The sequence below is a fragment of the Callorhinus ursinus genome, unplaced genomic scaffold (assembly GCF_003265705.2).
Source record: "Callorhinus ursinus isolate GAN/ISIS: 27379988/994484 unplaced genomic scaffold, GSC_fseal_2.0 scaffold2, whole genome shotgun sequence".
Lineage (NCBI taxonomy): Eukaryota > Metazoa > Chordata > Mammalia > Carnivora > Otariidae > Callorhinus > Callorhinus ursinus.
Window position 1 is genome coordinate 108,206,017 of NW_027397064.1, and position 23,806 is coordinate 108,229,822.

The following is a 23,806-nucleotide window of genomic DNA, read 5'->3' on the forward strand; positions in this document are numbered from 1 at the left end:
TTAATTCCTAATGTCTCCTTTAATATCATCCTATTTGCTCTCAGAATCACTTTATCAGTTGGGCCAATATCTGCTACATCCTAGGTGAGGATTTAGCTCACACCCTCCAACAAACTCCACCAAAGACTTCCGGGCAGAACAATTTACACCCCAGCCAGTATGCTGTCAGCTGGGAAGTTTGATGAGATGGGGCAGAAGGGGTGGATCAGGAGGCCCAAACAGATGACATTAGACTTCTGTATTTAAGTCTCATCCACTGGGACAGAAAATACATAGAATTACAGTTTCCCCATGTCTCCTAACTTACCACTGATCCCTTACTCATCGAAGACGACAAAAAGAAATGACATTCTACCAGAGTTATCACTAGCTCATCCAACTTTATTACTAAATGGATTTAGAAATTAATTACTGTGATAAGATTTGGTCAATAGGAAAAAAAACCTGTTCTTCCCCCAGAGAAAAATGCTGTCCCAATGAAACAGTCTAGACACCAATGACCACAGTCTGCAGCAGTATTATCTGTGAAGGCTTGATTTACAGTGTATTCAGCATTCCCTTCACCATGGTGCTTGCCCAATTCACAAACCATATTTGAAGCAATGAAAGAACTAGGGAAGTGTTGGAAATGCTGCTTAAGGGACAAGGCCATGTCTTGAGAACTTTTATTGACCACAGTAATCATTAAATATTTGATTCATCTAACAATTCAAATAGAATCTTTAAGTGCTTCCATATGAGATCTTTTTTAAAAAAGCCAATTCTAAGGGGCGCATGGGTGGCTCAAGTCGTTAAGCATCTGCCTTCAGCTCAGGTCATGATCCCAGGGTCCTGGAATGGAGCCCCGCATCGGGCTCCCTGCTCTGCGGGAAGCCTGCTTCGCCCTCTCTCACTCCCCCTGCTTGTGTTCCCTCTCTTGCTGTGTCTCTTTCTGTCAAATAAATAAATAAAATCTTTAAAAAATAAAAAATTAAAAAATTAAAAAGCCAATTCTAAGTGTTGAATTTTTTTTACACCTGAAAACATTAAAAAATCATGACCACTGTTTAAACAAGTGGTCATATTTATGGACTACCTGAAAACAGAAACCTGTACAACTGCACTAACTAATAATAATGGCTGAAAAACATTTAGAGGAGAAAAGTAAAATACCCTTCTGAAGTAACCACTTTTATCCTTAAATGGGCAGAGAGATGAAAGCAGGCTCTGAAATTAGCTTTGGAAATGAGATAATAGCTGAAATTAATTGAATATTCTTTATGGCAGTAAATGCTTCTCATGAATTAACCTATTTAATTCTCACAACTACTCAGAAAGGTCAGTACTATTACTAATCCCCATTATACAGATGAAAACACAGACATAGTAATGTCACTTGCCCCAATATTCCATGGCTGCTAAGGGCTAAACTGTGACTTAACATCCAGGTTCCAGAGCTTGTGACTGTAATAATACACAATACTCTTTATATACTAACTTTTGTTGTATTGCTTTCAGTAGCAGGAAACCTGTACATGAAGTTAATCTGAAAAAATAATACAACATTGTTTTCAAAAGAACAGAGAGGCAGGGCGCCTTGTTGGCTTAGTTGATAGAGCATGTGACTATTGATCTTGGGGTCATGAGGTACAGCCCCACATTGGGAGGAGAGTTTCCTTAAATAAATAAATAAATATTTTTTAAATTATAAAAACATAATGTTTAATAAAAAAACAACACAGAGGCAAGTTGAGGAAATTAAGACAGCTGTACATAAGGGAAAGGGAGATGAAAGAAACCACAAAAGGACAAAGAAGAAAATTTGAAAAACAGTAGAGAAAAGGGAAATCAATGAAAATATCTTTGAATGTCTAAATTACCTAATAAAAAGCTTGGGTGGGGGAAAGGTATGAAGGAATCTTTAGAGTGCTGTAAACATTCTATATCTTCACTAATAATGACCACTATGCATAAAGCTTTTTTAAAAAGGCACCAGTGCACACTCTGAGAGAAAACTCTTTACAAAATGTTCGTTATAGGGTATTATTGCCTCCACTGAAAATCAGTGGTTTGGAGTAAGTCATGCTAAAACAACTTTTTTTTGTAAAGAATTACTGGAGGGGTGGTCAAGGAAATTATAGCCAAACCATAGGCAAACTTTTGAACTAGTCTTAAGATCATGGCAGAGGATCGTGGCTTTATAACTACATGACGGAGAGACCATTTCCAACCTAAGTTTCCATTGGATGTTTGTTACCAGTGAAGCAAGTCTGCAGAGGGCTGCAAGGTTCTTTGCTTGGCCTCTGCCCTATTTAACATTTTTTTATTAATGTAGATGGCCTGCTTTGCAAATTTACAGGTGATCCAAAACCGGGAGTTCTCTAGAGGTTAGGATTCAAGAAAATATTGTGATGTTAAATTTAATGAATAGAAATTTAATATGTAAAATATTAAATAGAGATAAATGTAAAGTCCAGTATTCAGGTTTTCAGCCTCAATTCTATAGTCTACTAGAACGGTTTATGAGTTTATATAAAAACAAATGTAGGTTTTTGATGATTAGGGTGAATTCGTGTGGTGTCGTGCCCTCTGCCATTTAGTAAGAATGGATATTCTGAATGGTGAATCTTAATTCTTGACGAGAGATGCTCAGAATGGGGTTGGATCCAGAAATCATGAGAAAGAGTAAAGGGAAATGTAGTATTCAACTTGGATAAGAGAGACTTAAGAGAAATTCTGTCATTTTCAAATATTTAAAGGATTATGTATGACAGTAGGGTTCGATTTATTGTATATAGATCTAGAACATAGGGGGTGGGGAGGATATTAAGACATCATATTTGGATTTAATTATGGAAATTCTTTCCTACAGAAAGAAAAGAGAAAGAGCTGTTAATGAGCTCTTAAGCTTTCCTTGGCTCAAATTGGGAGGTTTAGCTTGCCAGCTGTCAGAAAGATTACAAAAGGATTTCCCTTTTCAGATGGATAGTTCTGAGCAGGAGAAACTCTACCTACCCCTATTCAAAGGCACCACAGGCCTCCTGTGGTGGCTGTACCTTCCTGATGTTCCCTAGGGACCAATACAATATTTAAAAATATCAGCAAGTTAAAGCATATACAATTCAATGGGCTAATAATCCAAGTAACATGATATTCTAAAACAATGCTAATAAGGGCACCGGTCTCTCAAAGAGAATTATATTAAAATACCTTCAAAGGGAAAAAAACAGAAAGAGTCTTCAGCAGACTGGCTTTGAGAAACTGATTAGTGCATTTTGGAGAAATTAAGACTAGTTTATGAAACAATCCATAAAAAAGGACAAATGAAAAAAGGGATAAATCACCTAAAAATTATTATTATTTTTTTAAGATTTTGACAAAGACAGCACGCTCACGCACATGAGCTCGCACAAGCAGGGGGAGTAGCAGACAGAGGGAGAGGGAGAAGCAGACTCCCCACCAAGCAGGGAGCCCGATGTGGGGCTCGATCCCAGGACCCCGGGATCATGACCTGAGCCAAAGGCAGATGCTTCACCGACCGAGCTACCCTGGTGCCCCCATTTCTTTTTTTAAATAGAAATTCTTATTCTGGTCTCTATAACTAAAGAGATCACAGCACTGTAAGTGCTTCTTACAAATTCCTGAGATATGACTTAAATCAAACTTTATTTTTTTTAAAGATTTTATTTATTTGACAGAGAGAGCTCACAAGTAGGGGGAGAAGCAGGCAGACGGAGAGGGAAAAGCAGGCTCCCCACCAAGCAGGGAGCCTGACATGGGGCTTGATCCCAGGACCCCGAGACCATTACCTGAGCCAAAGGCAGATATCCAACTGACTGAGCCACCCAGACACCCCTTAAATAAAATTTTAAGATGGTTTTCTAGTATATCATTAAAGTAAAGGGGAAAACTGACTTAAAAAAAAAAAGTTATTTGTTTTGGTACTTAACTGCCCTCATTGACAAGTAACTATTTTTGATGATACCATACTTTAATCATATAAGGATCTACCTACTAAAAATGAAAAAGCCAAAAGCATATTACATATTTATCTAATTTTATCACTCTTTCCAAAGCTCTGAATTTTAACTTTAAAAACTACCAAAGAGGGGTGCCTGGGTGGTTCAGTCAGTTAGGCAATGGCCTTCGGCTCAGGTCGTGATCCCAGAGTCCTGGGATCGAGCCCCACACTGGGCTCCCTACTCAGCAGGGAGCCTGCTTCTCCCCCTTCCCCTGCAGCTCCCCCTGCTTGTGCTCTGTCAAATAAATAAAAGTTTAAAAAAAAAAAAAAAAAAGAAAGGAAAGGAAGGGAGGGAGGGAGGAAGGGAGGGAGGGAAAGAGAGACAGAGAGAGAGACAGACAGAAAGAAAAAAAAGAAAAGAAAAAGAAAAGACAAACTACTAAAGACCTAGTTAGCTGGAAAGTTCTAAAATATAACCAGGTAACTAATTCATCAGCAAATGGAAATTTCGGTCTCACTCAAAATAAACTGAAGCAGATAATTATAATTAATGCAAAGATGCAGACTCTTTCTGAAAATCAACTGCCTGAATTATTAATCACAGTGATTTCATCACTGTCATAAAACCAGAATCTTTATATACCAGAGGGTCTGGGAATTGCTCTTGACTCAAAAACTACTATGACAGCAACAGTGTGAAGATCTGACATCCCAAGAAAGCCACAAATCTATTTTCAACAAGTTTTTGCCATATTATGTGCAACATTTAGAAAGAACAAAGCCCAATATAAAAATCTAAAACAATTCCTGCAAAAATTTGAATGTACCATATAAAATGAGTACTTCAGAACCCTACTTACTACACTAATTTCTTCAAATAATGTTCTTCGGAGTCTTATTAAGACTTATTAAGTCTTTTTTCTTCTCATAATATACTCAGATGATTCTTTATGTGGGAGAACCTACCATAATCCAGTCTTTTCAGGAAAGCAGAGGGAAAAGAGCCTAAAAATAAACTCTTCCTCAAAATAAGGTAACACAGACAGAAAATCAGCATCCATGTGTAAAATGGGTTTACATAGCTGTTTGGATGATTAAGTAAGAAGCGCCTGAAGAGCTTTTAATATTAATATATGCTATGTTAGTGGAAGAAGTTATTCTAATATAGGCTATTTTAAAGGAAGCTGGGTGTTTCTGTTTTTCTCCTGGGGAGGACAGGATCTTGTGGGATGTTTTGTAAACACTGCATAAGTAGGTCCGTTAATCATAAACTATGTGGCTTGCCAATTCTACTTTAATAAAGTAAAATTATTTTCAGTAAAAAGCATCAACGATTTTTGGAACACTCAGACTTCATAAACATGTCTTCACACAGTTAAAGACACACTGCTAAACCAAAAGATCTTTGCAGAGGGGTTGATCTCATTTATTAAAGACCACAGTCAATGCAATAAGGAAGGGATACAGAGAGGCTTATCAAAAGTACTAATAATATTAAGTTGTGCGTACTCAGCAGTTCATTTCCTCTCCATGAGTGCTGTATCTGAAACAGATATTACCTCCTGAATAAGTCTCAGTATAACTCCTTATGTCCATGTTCTATTTACATAAACTAGTTATCTTATAACTCATTTAGTTTGAACTATTCATTGTAGTTTCATTTTTGTGTTGTTAAATGTATCCGACATTAAAATCCCGTAATCTACACGGACAGTGTTGGTTTTAAGATTTTATCTATTTATCAGAAAGAAAGAGAGAGAGCACAAGCAGGGGGAGCGGCAGGCAAAGGGAGAAGCAGGCTCCCCGCTGAACAAAGACCCTGATGCAGGACTCGATCCCAGGACCCTAGGATCATGACCTGAGCCAAAATCAAGAGTCACACGCTTAACCAACTGAGCCACCCAGGTGTCCCACCTACATGGACAGTTTTAAAGACAAATAGTTAAATTAACTTGAGTACCTCAATTAGTTCCCTCTACCTACACTCTTCTCCTCTCCCCAAAAAACTCTGTAATTCTGTCATCACAGCTCAGGAAGACATCATTACATCCATGTTGATATTACTTCTAAAACAGAAAAGAGGCAGTTTAACATAGTGGTTGAGTATGAACTCTGGCCCTAAAAACCTGGGTTCAAATCCTAGCCCCACCTCTTACAAGCTACCTGACCTTAAGGTTTACTTAACTTTTTGGTACCTTGGTTACCCATTTGTAAAATGCAGAACAAACAGTATTTAGCTCATAGGGTTACCAGGAAGATTAAATGATCTGTTATCACAACAGGGCAGCCTGGGTGGCTCAGTCGGTTAAGCATCCGACTCTTGATTTTCGCTCACGTCATGATCTCAGGGTTGTGAGATCAAGTCCCATGCTGGGCTCCATGCTGAGCATGGTGCTTGCTTAAGATTCTCTCTTTCTGTCTCCCTCTGCCCCTCCCCTCACCCTCCCACCTTAGCTTACACTCTCTCTTAAAAAAAGGCGGGGAGAGGGCACCTGGGTGGCTCAGTCGTTAAGCGTCTGCCTTCGGCTCAGGTCATGATCCCTCTCCCACTCCCCCTGCTTGTGTTCCTTCTCTCCTCTTGTCTCTGTCAAATAAATAAATAAAATCTTTAAAAAAAATAAAGTTCTTAGAACATGCCCGATACATAGTAAGTGTACTGTATCAGCTATTGTTAAAACCAAGAAGGTAAAACAAAATGAGAGCACGCTGAAACTTTGTAAACTGGGTTCTTTTGAAGAGTATTATGCTTCTCACTAAAGTTTACTTCAGTTTCCTTATTGATTCTGTGTTTTCAACCTTTCTTGTGTACATTTTAGCTAGTCTTAAGTGATCTGCTTCTAACTCTATACAGATAAAACTACCTTTCTAACACTATCAAGACTCTTCTCATATTCTCCACCATCTTAAGTGTATGAAAATATCTTCCCTACTAAAATTTAAGAAGCACGAGGGGCAGTGTCATACCTTGGGAAAAGATTCTTCTACCAATGGTAGCATACGTATAGCATATGGTCATTAATTAAATGGATTTTAATGGCTTTATTTCAATGGGAGTCAAATGCATAAATATCAGTAAACTAGAGGCTTATTTAGATTCATGTACTCCTGATGCTTAAATGTTTTTTTAATCCCAGCCCACAAATTAAGTGCTCAAGGTAATAATGGAAAAGGATAATTGTGTATAAATCAAGCTGACCTGCATATGTTTTAGTAATGAGTGGTACACGATACCTCTCAATTTTTCAGTATGTTCAATTTCATACTTATGGACCAATCATGAGCTTTTGAATAGCAAATCTCCTAACAACAGATCTGTGCTCATTTGAACCTTAAAAAATACTGATTATTTTCTCTTGTGTAACTTCTTCCTTTTCCAAAAAGCATGAGAACAATCTCAGAAAGGACACTAAAAAGCAACTATAAATTCTGCAGTCAACAGTATGGTATCATGGCTTCCACCATGCACAGGGATCCTGTATGCTTATAGCTGATGGTCTACATTAAAAAGACATGATAGAGTGCTTGCTTCAGTATACTAACATACTAAAGAAAGAAGACATGATAGCTATCTTCAAATACTTAAAAGGGTTGCCATGAAGAAAGTATAAACTTAATTTTTTGTGTTCCTGAGGCAGGACAAGTCATACAGAAGCAAATTTCTGATATAATGAAAGAACTTTCTGAAAATTAAGCTATCTAAAACTGGAAAAAATAATCACTTGAGATAATGAATACTATAACACTAAAAATGTTTATGAGAAGACTGGGTTTTAGGAATGATATAGAAAAGGTAAGTATTTGATAAAGTTGAACTACATGATCATAAACATCCCCTTCATTTAAAATGTTCTTACTAAACCCAAGACGGGGTGCTTGGGTGGCTCAGTCAGTTAAGGGTCTGCCTTCGGCTCAGTTCGTGATCCCAGGCTGCTGGGATCAAGCCCCAGTCGGGCTCCTTGCTCAGGGGGTAGCCTGCTTCTCCCTCTCCCTCTGCTGCTCCCCCTGCTTGTTCTCCCTCTCTCTGTCAAATAAATAAAAATCTTTTTAAAAATACCTAAACCCAAGTTTTGGTCTAATGTACAACACTAACATTGTGCAGGACTATCCTTACCTGCCCAATGGTTCAGAGTCTGTGTAGGCTACTTGAACATCATCCCTTCGTAGAGACCAACTGACATTTTAGATATTGGAAGGTCCAATCCCTATTTGTTTGACTTTGTGACCCAATTTTCTATGTATAAAGATAAATTAAATTCACTTGAAATTTTATGTGAAGAATTTCAGATCAGCCTTGAGACAACTGGAATTCACAAGTGAAGGACAGGAAAATTGTAACTGGTTTCACTGTTTTACAATCATCACGAAAATTCAGAGAATTTAGAAAAATGAGAATGACAGTAAATGGGTAATTGGAATCTAATAACTCACCTACTATATCAAACCTGTTATTAGAACTACTATTTGGGTGGTATAACTAACTTGGTTTAATATATTCATATTGGATCCATATACTCATTGAGGTAATAAGAAAAATGTTTTTAAAAGGGAGCAAAAATCATGAGTAAGCTAAGCTAGAACATACATCCTAAAAGTACATGGAGATTCATTATACTTTTGTACATGCTTGAAATTTCCATAGCAAAATTAAAATAAAAAGAGCTCTCACATAAAAAATAAAATTCAATGCTCAAATAATATAGGCAGGATGCTGGTGTATTTTTTAAGCCATAGGAAGAACAAATAATAATTCAGCATCCATTTAATCTTATCCAAATTTGCCTCAACTCAAATCTGAAAGTATTTAACTGCTAGAATATCTCACACATACACTCTAAATTTCAGAGGAAAAGTTCTTAAGTACTATTTAGAAACAGTTTCATTACCAAAATTGAGTAACATTTCATTGAACACTGAAGTGAAAAATGTTGCCACATAGCAGGTTCTCTTTTATTGAATCCAAGATGCATAGTAGTTTTATATAAGACTTCATAATTATTATAGTCCTCCCTAGTCCACTGTAAAAATAATTGTACTGATACTTTAGAATTGCTTTTGGTAACTACAATTATTCTGTTTCCTCTATATTAGGATTTTAAAAGCCTAGAAAAAGTTATCTTATTTCTGTTTAACAGCTAAGACTTCCATTAAAAGTGAGAAAAGCTGCAACATTAGTGCAGCATTAGGCTAGATTCTAGTCCTGAATCTGAACTTATTTTACCTTGAACATGTCACTTAAGCCTGCTGGGTCATGATGCTCATCCATAAAATAACTCCAGCTAAATGATTCCAAAGACTCCATCTAGTTCTGAAGTTGTACAATATTATAACATTCATAGTGAGTATACTCCTTCAATGATAGGTACTATATCCTATCACCATACAGCACTGTGGATGAACTCACACAAAATGTGCAAAGCCAGAAACATGTAAACAAACATGATTTAAAAGAAAAAAAAACCTGGCTTGAAATATGGGTTAAATATCAAGGGCATTTATTTTCTTATCTAGAAAGTATCAACACTATAGGCTATAAATTAAGCTCTGGAATGTTGTAAAAATTCAACCAAGACTCTTGAAAAGAAAGGAAAATCTCTGAATAGTAATTTCTTGACACCCAGTGACTGCGGCACCCATGTGCCTACCCAGCATTTATGTGTCAGAGGAAGATGTTACTTTTTTGGGATACTGGAATCAAGAGTATGGAGTGGAATGCATTCTTTGTTAAATTAGTACAAGTTCAAATTAAGCACCTGAAAAACACTACCTTCCTAGTTAACAATGAACTAATGAGATTAAATGTTTTTATTAATCAAATGTTTGTTTCAATGTTTGTATTACATATATAAACTAATTCCCTAACTCTAGCACCCACTGAATTCGCAGAAATGGTAGAGATAAACTGTATTGCAACAGCCCTACTTAATGAAGTCTAAAACTAAGTTAATCCAAGTAAAAATATGGATTTCTTTTGTAAGAGGGAGTAATTCATAGACATTAGTTTATAATTATGAAATCAATAAAAGTAAACAAAAAATTTAGTAACAAGTGGGCCATGTAGTACACAAATGTGGTATACTGTTTAAAAACAAAACAAAACCAAAAACACAACACCTGCTTTCAGAAATAGCAGTAATGAAAAGTGTAGCTATTGATACCTCAGTTAATCATATTGTAAAAGGACTGCCAGGAGAATGTGAGTATCTAAATAAAATTATAGTGCCATTATGTTGGAGAAAGCTATGCTGGCTGTAAGACAGGAAAAGGAATATAGCCTTAACAGATGAATACAGATAAGCAAGTAATTTGCGGGGGTGGTGGGATGACAGAAGAGGAACACTTTATGTAATTTACAACTCAACTCAAAGAATTCAAAGATATTAGTAGTAGTAAAAATCTACAAAATGACTGTGAACCAGAGAGAGTGTTCAGGTTTCTTTAAAGAGCCTGAGACGGTGTATATGTAAATAAATTGAATGGAGATGTAAGCTGGTATTGTGGTATTGTGATGATTTAACCACAAATGCCTTCCCTATTTAAATATTCCAATCAGTACTGTTAGTACACGTACCTCGGAGAATTCTTTCCTCATGGCAACGAAGAAAGTCCCAGATTCTAACAGTGCCGTCATCAGAGCATGTAGCAAATTTATTATCCGTGGGTGAGAAACTGTTACATGAAGACACACAGCAGGGGAAAGAAGTCAGCATTTAACAGATTATCTCTGCTTCTCAGACAGGGAAAAATAAAAACACTGTGCTGAGTTATAAACAGGAGTGGGAAGTATTCCAACAGTGAAGAAGCCCTTAAAGAGAATGTTGTCAGCTAACAAACGCATCTCATCAAAAGAAGAATTCAACAGAGTAGTTGCTTCTTAGTTTTCAATCAACATAGTCCGAGAACTTTACAGGTGTATTAGTACTAATGCTTCCCACACTCCCCACAGTATAGTATTTCCTGTCTTACCAATAAGAAAATATGGAGCTGATTTAAGTGTAGAAAACTAAGTGAATTTTACTTTTGCAATATTCCTTCAACACTCTTTTAAATCACATAGGAATACCGCTCAAAAAATTAGCATCAGCTTCTGCCTCAGATGCTTCATGAAATGATAAGCTAAAAAATTTTGGACAGGCTATTTAAAGACTAGTTGCTAAACACCCCTACATACAATGTTTCTCATTTATTTGAACAGTCTGTGGGAAACTCTCACACCTTCTCCCTGGCAAGCTATTCCATGAATGTTGCACGTTTTAGGGAAAACGAACACAGAGACATTCAGACTGTGTTTGAAGCCAAAGATAATCTACTGCAAAGGATTCTGCCATCTTTCCCTCCCTGTCATGAAAAACCATCAAGTTTCTCATCTATCTCTAAGAACTCTCTTGAACTTTTGAGTCGTATAACTAACAAAGAACCAACTGTGAAACTCAATGTATGGGCAGGACACTAAAGCAGTTTTTGCAGAAGCATGTTTATCCAACAATTTTTGTTAAAATTCTGAAAGTAGAAACAAGTGACTGCAGTGGATGATGTTTTCTATAAAGATGTCAACCTCCTCCCACACATGGGCAGTACACCTGTAAAGAATGCTGCTTAGCTTTATTCTGAGGCTGCAGCAATTCTTCAGGCTTGCTTTCAAAATTTTTTTTTCCGGTTTTACTATACATATCTCACTGATATGTAAAAATATACAACTCACTGAAAATATTTTAAACTCCACTTATTATACATTTGCATAACTGATGTTCTCAACAGTGAATCAGAAGAAAAAGTCCTAAAGTCCTCTTGACAATGGTTTGCTTACAGTTTCAAAGCTTGAAGAACCCATTCATTACTCCATTAATGTTTGCCACATCCAGAGTTATTTGTGAGTTTTTAGTCCTACTATACTTTCCTTTTGAAGTCGTGGCATAACCAAGCCAACCAGGTCTTCACTTAAGCCTTTTTTTCTTGTATTTTGTGTGAACTCTGAAGGTGTTTTCTGTAGGCTTTAGATTTTATTCAGCTGTATAATTAAAGACTGAATTCTTTATTCGGAATGAAAGATTCTTGTCTTACACAGTAGGTAATAAAAAGGAATAACGTATACACATTATTAACCATAAATGAAAAGAGAAAACCAGTGCAAAATGCGGCAGACAATACATCTCTAACATATTGCAAAGGCTGATACCGGGACAACACTACTTCAGAAAAGTGCCAGCGAAATGGTGAGTGTGTGAAAACAAAGAAAAATATTGTGTTTATAGGGTGCAGAAAGTATCCCAGAATCTGACAGAGCCCATGCATCTCTGCACCCAGAATACACTTAGAGAATAATTTAACCATGACAATAGGGACTACAGAAAATGGTATATTGTGTATAAACCTGGCCTCTCTAATCGCCTCCTTATGTGCCTGGAACATCTTGACGTTGTTCATGTTCGACTGCCAATATTTCACATATCCTCCATGGTCTGCTGTCAACATCCACATGTCATTATGTGACCAAGTCATGGCCCTCACTGGGCTATCATGAGCCTGTGAAAACATAAAACATTTGTAAACATTATGTAAAAGAATATACGACAGAAGGCTTTACGTGAGCATATATTAACTCCCAAGAATTATTTGTCCAATTTTAAGTTTAAAATGCCAATAAACTAATTATATCTCCAGTTCTTTACAGTACCACAGAAGAATGCTACCATCTGATCATTACTGTTACCTGTAATATTGTTTCAAAATTGAAGGTGAGTCCATTCCACAAGGTAAACTCTCCACTAGAAGCTCCGGTGACCAACCGTCTTCCTTCTGGAGTCCACTAGGGAAGAAAAAAAAGAATCTTAGCTAATTTTTAAAACACTTAGAAAGTATTTACAAAATATCCAATAATAAACATTAAATAGACAATACTGACTTTCACTTAGGCATAGTTCAGATTTATAAGCAAGTACTTTGTCAGAAAAGCACTTGTATTAACAGTGCAGGAAAAGCTCTAGCACTTTAGCTCATTAACTAAATTAAAAATAGTAAATGCACACGGCACCTGGATGACACAGTCGTTCAAGCATCCAACTCTTGGTTTCGGCTCAGGTCCTGATTTGTCAGGGTTGTGAGATCGAGCCCCATGTCAGGCTCCGTGCTCAGCATGGAGTCGGCTTAAGATTCTCTCTCTCCCTCTCCCTTTGCCCCTCCCCTCACCACCCACATGTGTTCTCTCTCTCTCTGCCTCTCTCTCTCTCAAAATAAATGAATCTTAAAAAAAAAATAGTAAATGCATTAAAAGTACCTGGTTAAGTTACACACACCTACACCCTTTAAAGAACCTTTAAAAGCAAAATATGCAAAGACCACATTTTCCTAGGATACATGGCAGGCTAACATAAATAAAATGGTCAGTCACCAAAATAACTCAAAGAAGGATTACATCTGCTAGTGGACCAATTTAGGAAGAAAGTTACTGCTGTTTTATGAAAAAAAGTAAGTACCAATTTAAGGACATCAAGGATATTAAACTTTTCCTGGCCACTAAATGTATTTAACTAGAAATTATGACACACAGTTGAAAAATACAAGTGTGCTTATAGGAATAGCAGGATGAGATATTTAAAATGAAGACTATTTGGGGCGCCTGGGTGGCTCAGTTGGTTGGGCGACTGCCTTCGGCTCAGGTCATGATCCTGGAGTCCCAGGATCAAGTCCCGCATCGGACTCCCTGCTCAGCGGGGAGTCTGCTTCTCCCTCTGACCTTCCCCCCTCTCATGTACTCTCTCTCTCTCATTCTCTCTCTCAAATAAATAAATAAAATCTTTAAAAAAAAATAAAAATAAAATAAATAAAATAAAATAAAATGAAGACTATTTGGTAAACCTGGCTTTTTATTGCTTACCTGCACATCGGGATTTTGCTTACTTTGATTATGAATAAAATCCTCCTACTTTCCTAGTTTCTGTTATCTATTAGGGATCCCAACCAAGTAAATAATACAGACAACAGAGCTCTAGGCACAATACCTTGTCCTTACGTCTTAATACCTTGTAATTTGGACTGTGTTTCTACTATGTATAAATGTCTCCTGAGACCTTACAGTTTGATCCCCAAATGAGAAATTTACCTATCTAACAAACTGTAACAAATACAATTTTATCCTTCTGTGCTGTGATACCAAATGCTCAGATTTTACTCATTTCAAAACAATTTTCTCTATTATGCTAAGAAGATACAAAAATTAGCTACACACCAACCCCTTTTATCAAATTCCCTGGCAAACAAAATCATACTACATACTGGTTGGTTCTACCAACAAAAAAGCCAATAAAATAAGTGGCTTTTTTTTTTTTACTGATATTTCTACTGCTTTAGACCTCTGAAGCAAATACGAGACCTAAGACTGACTGCAATATTTCCCTCAGACCTTTGGTTCTCCCTGCTCTCTACCATACCTCTCTAGTATCAGAGGACTTGCTTATTTTGCTCATTTGCCACAATGTTTGCCTATTATTATGGCTTCTCTGTCCCATTTTTTTTCAATTCTTATTTGCTTAACTCTATTAACTCTATCCTACATTTCTAGACTTGATATACTGCTAACCAACAAGTACATTCTTACTTAGCAAACTACAAAGAAAATGATTATACTATCACAAATGGTAATATCAACTGGATGCCTGGGAGACGAAGATGGGAAGCCCTTCTATTGCAAACCCCTTCGAATTTTCAAATTTTAAACCATGCCAATCTACTATTTACTTAAAAATTATACTTAAATTTCATGCATATGTACTGAGTACCTACTATGTACCTTTATGAAGCTAACAATTATGGCTGACCACTGGCCTTTAGCTCTTTTCAGGTGTTTTCCTTACTAGTGACACCCAACAGTTTTCATTAACTTTGAGATGTTGCTTTCTAAACAAAAGCAAAAGCCACCCTACTATTCAAGAGCAAGTCTGAGACCTGCTACAATATAGATCCATGGCCTGCTCAGAGAATTCTATGGACATTGCAACATGAAGAACAATCCAAAAGCAATACCTTACTAAATGTGAATACAGTGGATAAATGATTGGGTATTCCAAAATAAAATTATTAGCAACATAACAATTTTTATCCCAGATATAAGTTTAAAATAATTTCTGTCCTGTTAAATATATGTACAGACTAACTCAGGATTAATTTTTGAAAAAAAAAAAAAAGTACCCAACACAATACTTACCCTAACAACAAATACTGGACACTTTACTTTATTTGTTGATGTTCGAACAAATTTTGTTGTTACTGCATTCATAGGATTATTCAACATCCCTATAGGTGGGACCAACTACAAAAAGAAAAAATTGGGTTTTAAGGGCTCCTGATTACACACAAGGCATAAACCAGGGAAATAGCAAGGTAATTATTTCAACATTTAGAGACAAATTCAGGACTATACAGGACTTTCAAAAGACTATTATTATAATCAGTCTGAATTAATTAAATGAAGAAAATTGAGATACAGGACAGTTAAATGCCCATTATTATTAAACAAACAACAAAATCAAGAACGTGATTTCCCCAATTACTTCTCAAGGTCAACACAATAAAAACATGTTCACAATAAACCAAATTTAAAATTAACTTTCCTATTCCACAGACTCTGAGGCAGTGCAATCTTTTGCTGGATATTTCTTTAAGCCCCAAATCAAAAGTTGATATACCATTAAAGTAAAAGAAAAATTTTAATTGAGATAAAAAAAATAACCCATGGAGTACAGAGATATGTTATATTATCTCTTTAGGAATGTTTTGTTTAAATTATAAAAACAAAAAAAAGTCCATGTTTGCATTTGAGATCACATGGTTTTACGTTCAAATGATCACATGGTTTTATGTTCAAATGTCCAAGCAAAGAGGTTTTACTAAGCTAGTATAACATATCTTAATACTTACATCATTATAATAACCTGCATCAGGCTGAATTGCCCGCATATCTCTCTGGTCTCTTTGCCATATTCTATTCTGTTTAAAAACAAACAAAATAATTAATTAATATAAGGTCCAACTATACTGTTTGAAACAAAATGTAAGCTGCTATCAAATGGGGAAAAAACAGAATTAAAACTTTTTCATTATGTTCTAAAACAAAAATAACAGTGGGTATCCTAAAGAGACCTTATCCTAATGACATTGTTTAGAATTTCCCTCCTCTCTTTACTCACCTCATCCCCAACCAATCATCCAAGATACTGCTGACCCCAACACATTCTCACTGACCATGCTTTAATAAAAGGAAAAGGATAAGGGATAGGCACATGTCTCCAATTCCTTCAAAATCCTCAGCACAAAACAATTCCTGATATCTTGCCCTTGGTTTTCTTAAATCCTCTCAACCTCTCCTAGACTAGTTTTCCAACTGAATAACCTGGAAAAACCTAAATCTGTCTTCATCTCTGAATGAATCTTTTTCTCTTATGTGTCTGCAATATACTAATTATCCAATATGCTAACAGGTCTTTAAGAACAGTCTCAGGTAAGAAAAAGCAAATTTTCTTCATAGGAGGCCAGAGATCAAAACCTGATTAAAGTAATAGCGTTAGTAATAAAAAGCGAATCTCAGAGGCTAATTCCTAGGTGAAGACAAGTAAATAAAGAACTCAAAAGGGAGAAATATGAAGCAGAGATTTAGGCAGATGCCTACTCTGCCTTTAGTTACGTTGTCAGGGTTGCTTTCACCCTATAGTGCTTGACCGTCAAGAAAGTGGAGCCCTTTTCTCTGACAGTAAGAGCTATCCACCACCGAGGACTTGGAAAATCAGTGTTCCTACAGCCATGCAAAATTGCTGTTCTGAACATGTGTTCCCACAAAAGTATACTTATGTTGGTAGTCTCCTGACATTTCAAATACACTGTGGGTTTAACAAGTGTTTTAAGGCTGGCTTTGGGATTAAAGTACCACTTTCTGAGATTTGCTGTGAACTTTGTTCTAAAAGTTTAAACTATGGGACGCCTGGGTGGCTCAGTTGGTTAAGCATCTGCCTTCGGCTCGGGTCACGATCCCAGTGTCCTGGGATCAAGTCCCGTGTCTGGCTTCTTGCTCCACGGGGAGCCTGCTTTTCCCTCTGCCTGCCACTCCCTCTGCTTGTGCTCTCATGCTCGCTCTCTCCAACAAATAATCTTTTTTAAAAAAAGAAGTTTAAACTGTAAATTAGAGTTTATAATTTTTGAGAGGATAATTCATGAATGCAGAAAGTAAAAAAGTACTAGTGATTGGCCTCATTTGAAATACCACTTCATCCAACTAATTCAAGAAACCTTGCATTCTAAAAACTTTCTTCTTTTTAAAAAGTCAAAGTTTGGTCATCAGAAGCACATTAACTAGACTTACCTCCAAATACTTAATTACAGACGGATTATAGTCTATGGTTTTTCGGTTTACTGCTTTTCTCATCCGTTTTCCATCAAAGGTAAGCTGCTGCATTGCTTGCTGCTGTGCAAAATCAGGTCGCTTATAAAATAGTTGTCGAGGTGCTTGGTGTTGGAACCTTGGCATATGGAAAAAACGAGGAGGAGAACCAATTTCTGTAGCCATGGTGATGTATTCGTTCTAGGACACTAGGGTAGGGAAAAAGTATTTTCAATACAAATATCAGCACTGCAACATAACTTGAAAACATTTTAAAATGAACATTTTTCATACTTCTCTTCCATTTTCTAATGGGTATCATTTCTAGCTTTTAGTCAACCTAATTACAAAATGAACTATCAAATTTAATGGCAGAAACCAGTTATACATTTGAAAAAGGCCAATTCACAGAATAAGTGCTAATGAGCATTTGTTGTAAAATTCAGCCTGGTGAACAGCATGGGGTGAATGCGCTGTGTACTCTGTGTGAGGTAGGGGAGGAGGGTAGAATCACTGAGAACTGTTCAAATTTTTAAAATGAAGTTTTCATTAGATGTTTGATGGTAAAACAAATCATTTTAAGCTTATCATAAGACCCCATTTCATTTATGAAAGAGTCACTACAAAACTAACTTGTATTTTTTTTTTTAAAGATTTTATTTATTTATTTGACAGAGAGAGACACAGAGAGAGAGGGAACACAAGCAGGGGGAGTGGGAGAGGGAGAGGCAGGCTCCCCGCTGAGCAAGGAGCCCGACGCGGGGCTCGATCCCAGGACCCTGGGATCATGACCTGAGCCGAAGGCAGACGCTTAACCGACTGAGCCACCCAGGCGCCCCACTACAAAACTTTTAAATCTGACTTTTTTGTCCTTTTAACTTTCCTAGGAATAGTGCAGAAAAAGGAATAAACTATCCTATTTCATATGAATGCTAGAAGTATGTGTATCTAGGGGCTCCTGGGTGGTACAATCAGTTAAGCGTCCCATTCTTGATTTCGGCTCAGGTCATGATCTCAGGGTCGTGAGATCCAACCACGCATCTGGCTCTGTGCTCAGCGCAGAGTCCGCTTGAGACTGTCACTCTCCCTCTGCCCCTCCTCCCACTCACACTCACATGCTCTCTCTCTAAACAAAATCTTTAAAAAGAAAAAAAAAATTTTTTAAAGATTTTATTTATTTATTTGAGAGAGAGAGAATGAGAGAGAGAGCACATGAGAGGAGGGGAGGGTAAGAGGGAGAAGCAGACTCCCTGTCGAGCAGGGGGCCCGATGCGGGACTCGATCCAGGGACTCCAGGATCATGACCTGAGCCAAAGGCAGTCACTTAACCAACTGAGCCACCCAGGCGCCCAGAAAAAAAAATTTTTTTAAATAAAAGTATATAGATCTAATTTCAGGATCAAAGTACCAAAGAACCGTATTTCTCAGTATGTGCATTTGTATATTTATACAGGCAACATTAAGCTAACATCTCAATGGAAAAAATATTAAGAGCTTAGAGCTTCCCAACTTTAAGGCTCTCCAATTAAATTTACATTCCAATAATATAAATATGCATGATGTAAAAACACATTTTTAAGCACATTTTAAAAACCAGACTATGAAAAACACCTTTATAAAGGGTGTTAGTTAAGGGGCGCCTGGGTAGCTCAGTCGTCAAGCATCTGCCTTCGGCTCAGGTCATGATCCCAGGGTCCTGGGATTGAGCCCTCCATCAGGCTCCCTGCTCAGCAGGAAGCCTGTTTCTCCCTCTCCCACTCCCCCTGCGTGTGTTCCCTCTCCCACTGTCTCTGTCAAATAAATAAATAAAATCTTAAGGAAAAAAAAAGGTGTTAGTTAAAAGCAACTTACACAATTATTTTCGTTTTGATAGCAGGAGAGAATGTACTCTGCGTTATTTTTCTATAGTCTTATATTTGCCTTTCCTCATTCAAAACACTAAATAAGGACCTGAACAAAATTTATGATTTCCTTTGGATGAAAATATTCATAGTACTATTACTTCATTCTGTCACTTTAGTCTCTCCTGAAACCATTTAATAATGATAATAGGAAGGGGGAGATGACAGGAGGAACAAATAAACAACAAAAATAAGTAGTGTGATAAAATATACATTTAATACATATTATTTCCACTACTCTGGAGCAATCCCAGAAGGTTTCTCACAAATGTTAATTTATAATGAGATAAACATTCTGTCTTTCTCTTAGGGCTATGTGTGAATTAAATCACGATGCACAAATTGCACTAAGCATTTGACTCAATAATGTCGGTGAAGGAATCTGTTTATTCAGCTATCCCATGAATCCAAATAAGTTTCAGCATCCAGATTTCAACTAATGGCTTCAATTCAGATATCTAGGCCAGTAATTCCAAAAGGATGCAGCTTTGGGGCTCCTGGCTGGCTCAGTGGAAGAGCATCCAACTCTTGATTCTCAGGGTCATGAGCTAGAGCCCCAGGTTGGGTGTACAGATTATTTAAATAAAACTTTAAAAAGTAAATAAATAAGGGGTGCCTGGGTGGCTCAGTGGGTTAAGCATCTGCCTTCGGCTCAGGACATGATCCCAGGATCCTGGGATCAAGCCCTACATCGGGCACCCTGCTCAGCGGGAAGCCTGCTTCTCCCTCTCCCACTCCCCCTGCTTGTGTTCCTGCTCTTGCTCTCTCTGTCAAATAAATAAATAAAATCTTTTATAAATAAGTAAATAAATAAAAAGACACAGCTTGAAAAGTATATCCTAAAATTACTATTTTTTCACTTTACAATAAATTTCTTATTAGAATAAAATCATTCTAATAATCTACTTTCTAATATTATTGATATCAAATGAGAATTAAGATTTTTAATGAAGTATGGTTAATCAACGATGTTACAAAAATAACATTTTAGGGGTTAGTCAGTAGAGTATCTGACTCATGATCTCAGGGTCTTGAGTTCAAGCCCCACGTTGGGCATGGAGCCTAGTTAAAAAACAAACAACAACAACAACAACAACCCACATTTTTACACATAACAAAAGAGGCTTAAAAATTATTCAGCCAGGGGTACCTGGGTGGCTCAGTAGGTTAAGCATCTGCTTTCGGCTCAGGTCATGATCCTAGGGTCCTGGGACTGAGCCCCACATCGGGATCCCTGCTCAGTGGAGAGCCTGCTTCTCCCTCTCCTCCCAGTTCATGCTCTCTCTATCTGTCTCTCTCTTCCAAATAAAATCTTTAAAAAAAAAATTATTCAGCCCCCCCCAAAAAAAGGGAATATAGTACTGATACACACTACAACACGGATGAATCTTAAATACATTATGTTAAGGGGGCACCTGTGTGGCTCAGTCAGTTGAGTGTCCACTCTTGGATTCAGCTCAGGGTCGTGAAATTAAGCCCCGGGCAGGGTTCCGTGCTCCGCAGGGAGTCAGCTTGAGATTCTTTCCCTCTCCCTCTGCCCCTTCCCCCCCCAAAATAAATAGATAAAATCTTAAAAAAAAAAAAAACTGCTTAAATACATTATGTTAAGTGAAAAAAAAAAGACATAAAAGGGCACATATTGTATAATTCCATTTATATGAAAAATCCAGAACAGATGAACACATATAGAGACAGAAAACAGATTAGTGGCTGCCAGGGGCTGAGGAAGGGAGGAATAGGAAGTGAATGCTTAATGGGATTTCCTTTAGGGATGAGGAAAATGTTTGGAACCAGACAGAGGTAGTGGCTGCACAACACTGAATATACTAAGTGATACTGAAATGGGCACTTTAAAATGGCTAAAACAGGGGCGCCTGGGTGGATCAGTCAGTTAAGCATCTGCCTTCGGCTCAGGTCATGATCCCAGGATCCTGGGATCCAGCCCCGCACTGGGCTCCCTGCTCCACGGAAAACCTGCTTCACCCTCTCCCTCTGCTGCTCTCCCTGCTTGTGCTCTCCCTCACTCTCTCTCAAATAAATAAAATCTTTAAAAATAAATAAAAATAAAATGGTTAAAACAGTGAATTTTATGTTATGTGACTTTTATCTCAGTTAAAATATGGGGGATTTAATCCACTGGAAAAAATTTTAGGTGGAGGGTAGATGAAACATTAACAGAAAGTTGACAGTGTTGAAGATGGATGATAGGTACATGGAAACAAAGCATTAACCAAAAGCCAAATCAAGGATCTACTGTACAAACAGGAGGAAAATAACTGAAGTCAAATATAAAACAATCACTATGCTATTACTAACACTCTTGAATAATCCACATGTTAAAGCTGAAGAAAGATATTACTCCTTCACTTCAGACCTTATAGAGGATGGGAGAAAATACCTTTCCATTTACAAATTTGTATTCTAAAAAAAAAAAAACTTTAACTGTTCGTGAGTGGTCAAGTACTATTGTTCTAAAAATAAAGGTCCAGCATGAAGAAAAAGAGGGGGAAAGTACAATTATATTTCACATTAAGATCCAGCCCTAAAATAAAAAAACAAAAACAAACCCCCTCAAAATACAGTGACCAGTCTTCACATTAAACCTTACACACTTCAGCTTCACTTCCTATAAATCGTTGTCACTTACCAAAGTCAAAACAGAGCCTCTTAGTAGCTGTTGGGCTGAATTGTGTCCCCGCACAAATTCATATGTTGAAGTCCTATCCTCCAATACCTCAGAATGTGACTATATTTGGAGACAGAGCCCTAATCCATTATGACTAGTGTCCTTGTAAGAGGAGATTAGGACACAAACATACACAGAAGGAAAGCCATATGAAATTACAGGGAGAAGAGAATCATCTACATGTCAAGGAGAAAGGCCTCAGAAGAAAACAACCCCGCTCAAATCGTCTTTTTTTTTTTTAAAGATTGTATTTATTCATTTGACAGACAGTGAGAGAGGGGACACAAGCAGGGGGAGTGGGAGAGGGAAAAGCAGGCCTCCTACTGAGCAGGGAGCCTGATGTGGGGCTCAATCCCAGGACCCTGGGATCATGACCTGAGCCAAAGGCAGATGCCCAACGACTGAGCCACCCAGGCATCCCAACCCCGCTCAAATCTTAATCTTGGAACTCTAACTCCCAAAACTCTGAAAAAATACATTCTTGTTGTTTAAGCCACCAAGTCTGTGGTACTTTGTTATGACAAGCCTAGCAGACAAATACAGCGACAGAGCTAAATACCTGGCCCTCCTGGTACAATACCTCACCAATATGGGTTGTTGAAAGATTCCAGCAATAATAAAACAGCTTTCTCTAACAGAGACAGCAGAAAACTCCATACATGAGGTTGAAAAATAAGTGACCCAGACAGAAGGAACCATCACTCGAGTTATTAAAACTATCCTTTAGGCTTCACTCAGGACTACATTTCAAGAAACTCCCCCTCTCTCTCTCTCTCTCTCTCTATATATATATATATATAACCAAATGCAGAAAACATGTTTTATAAGCTCAGTGACATGACATACCAAAATTATAACTAAAGATAGAAAAATGGATAGAAAAAAAAACACTTTTCTTCAAGAAAAGTCATTACAAATTTTACACTGTAGAACTGTGCTATGGGGTGCCTGGGTGGCGCATTCAGTTAAGCGTCCAACTCCTGGTTTGGCTCAGGTCATGGTCTCAGAGCCACGGGATCAAGGCCCACATCAGGCTCTGTGTTCAGCACGGGATCTGAGATTCCCTCTCCCTCTGCCCCTCCCACTCATGCTCTCTCTCTAAAATAAATAAATCTTAAAAAAAAAAAAAAGAGGGGTGCCTGGGTGGCTAATTCGGATAAGCATCTGCCTTCAGATGATCCCAGGGTCCTGGGATAGAGCCCTATGTTGGGCTCCCTGCTCAGCGGGGAGTTTGCTTCTCCCTCTACCATTCCCCCTGCTTGTGTTCCCTCTCTCGCTCGCTCTGTCAAATAAATAAATGAAAACCTTTAAAAAAAAGAAAAGAAAAGAAAGGTTAAGACTTAAACTGGAAATGATATAGTAAAATTAATTTGGGTAATAAGCAGGCATCACCAAAATCAGAGGTCGTTCCTAGCCATGAATACACACACACTTAGAAATTCTGAAACACCTGAAAAATCCCTGTGACACAGGGAAGCATAATGAGAAATAGAATTCATTTCAGTAACTTATTAGTGAGCACTAACTACCTGACAGGCACTAAAGAGGGACACCCAGACACACACACACACAGTCTGCTCTCAAAAAGATTGACAGTTTATAAAAACAGAAGAGCTCAAAAAGAAAGCAATGTAAGATCTACTACTACACTGAGAACCTACTATGCTTGTTTGCCAGGAACGATCTATCACAGGCAATAGGAATAGAACGATACTTACAGCACAAGCCAGTCTTAAGTTTAAATTTGGGGTGGGCTAGGGCTAAGTAGGAGGAAAAGACATGGTGAAAAGAAACAAATTAAGTAATGCTCTCTCTCATTCACTCAGCACACCAGGGTCAGCATAATCTTTTCCCCAACCAAACAAAATCCAAAATAATCATCCACAACCAAACATTTCTGACTCCATTAGGAAAAT

The 23,806-nt window shown here is 37.5% G+C and overlaps 1 protein-coding gene across 8 annotated transcripts in view; it reads right to left on the minus strand.

Annotated features, from left to right (window-relative positions):
* WDR33 (WD repeat domain 33) overlaps nucleotides 1-23,806 on the minus strand; it is a 108,859-nt gene that overhangs the window by 45,887 nt on the left and 39,166 nt on the right. For 4 of the 8 annotated variants that reach the window (XM_025857835.2, XM_025857830.2, XM_073885527.1 and 1 more), the window contains 6 exons: nucleotides 17,286-17,512; nucleotides 15,851-15,919; nucleotides 15,138-15,242; nucleotides 12,648-12,743; nucleotides 12,309-12,460; nucleotides 10,509-10,606 (listed from right to left, as the gene is read on the minus strand). In XM_025857835.2, coding sequence (XP_025713620.1) covers nucleotides 10,509-10,606; nucleotides 12,309-12,460; nucleotides 12,648-12,743; nucleotides 15,138-15,242; nucleotides 15,851-15,919; nucleotides 17,286-17,489 — 724 coding nt within the window. In that variant the 5' untranslated portion in view covers nucleotides 17,490-17,512. The other 4 variants (XM_073885550.1, XM_073885533.1, XM_073885553.1 and 1 more) reach the window with 4 other exon arrangements.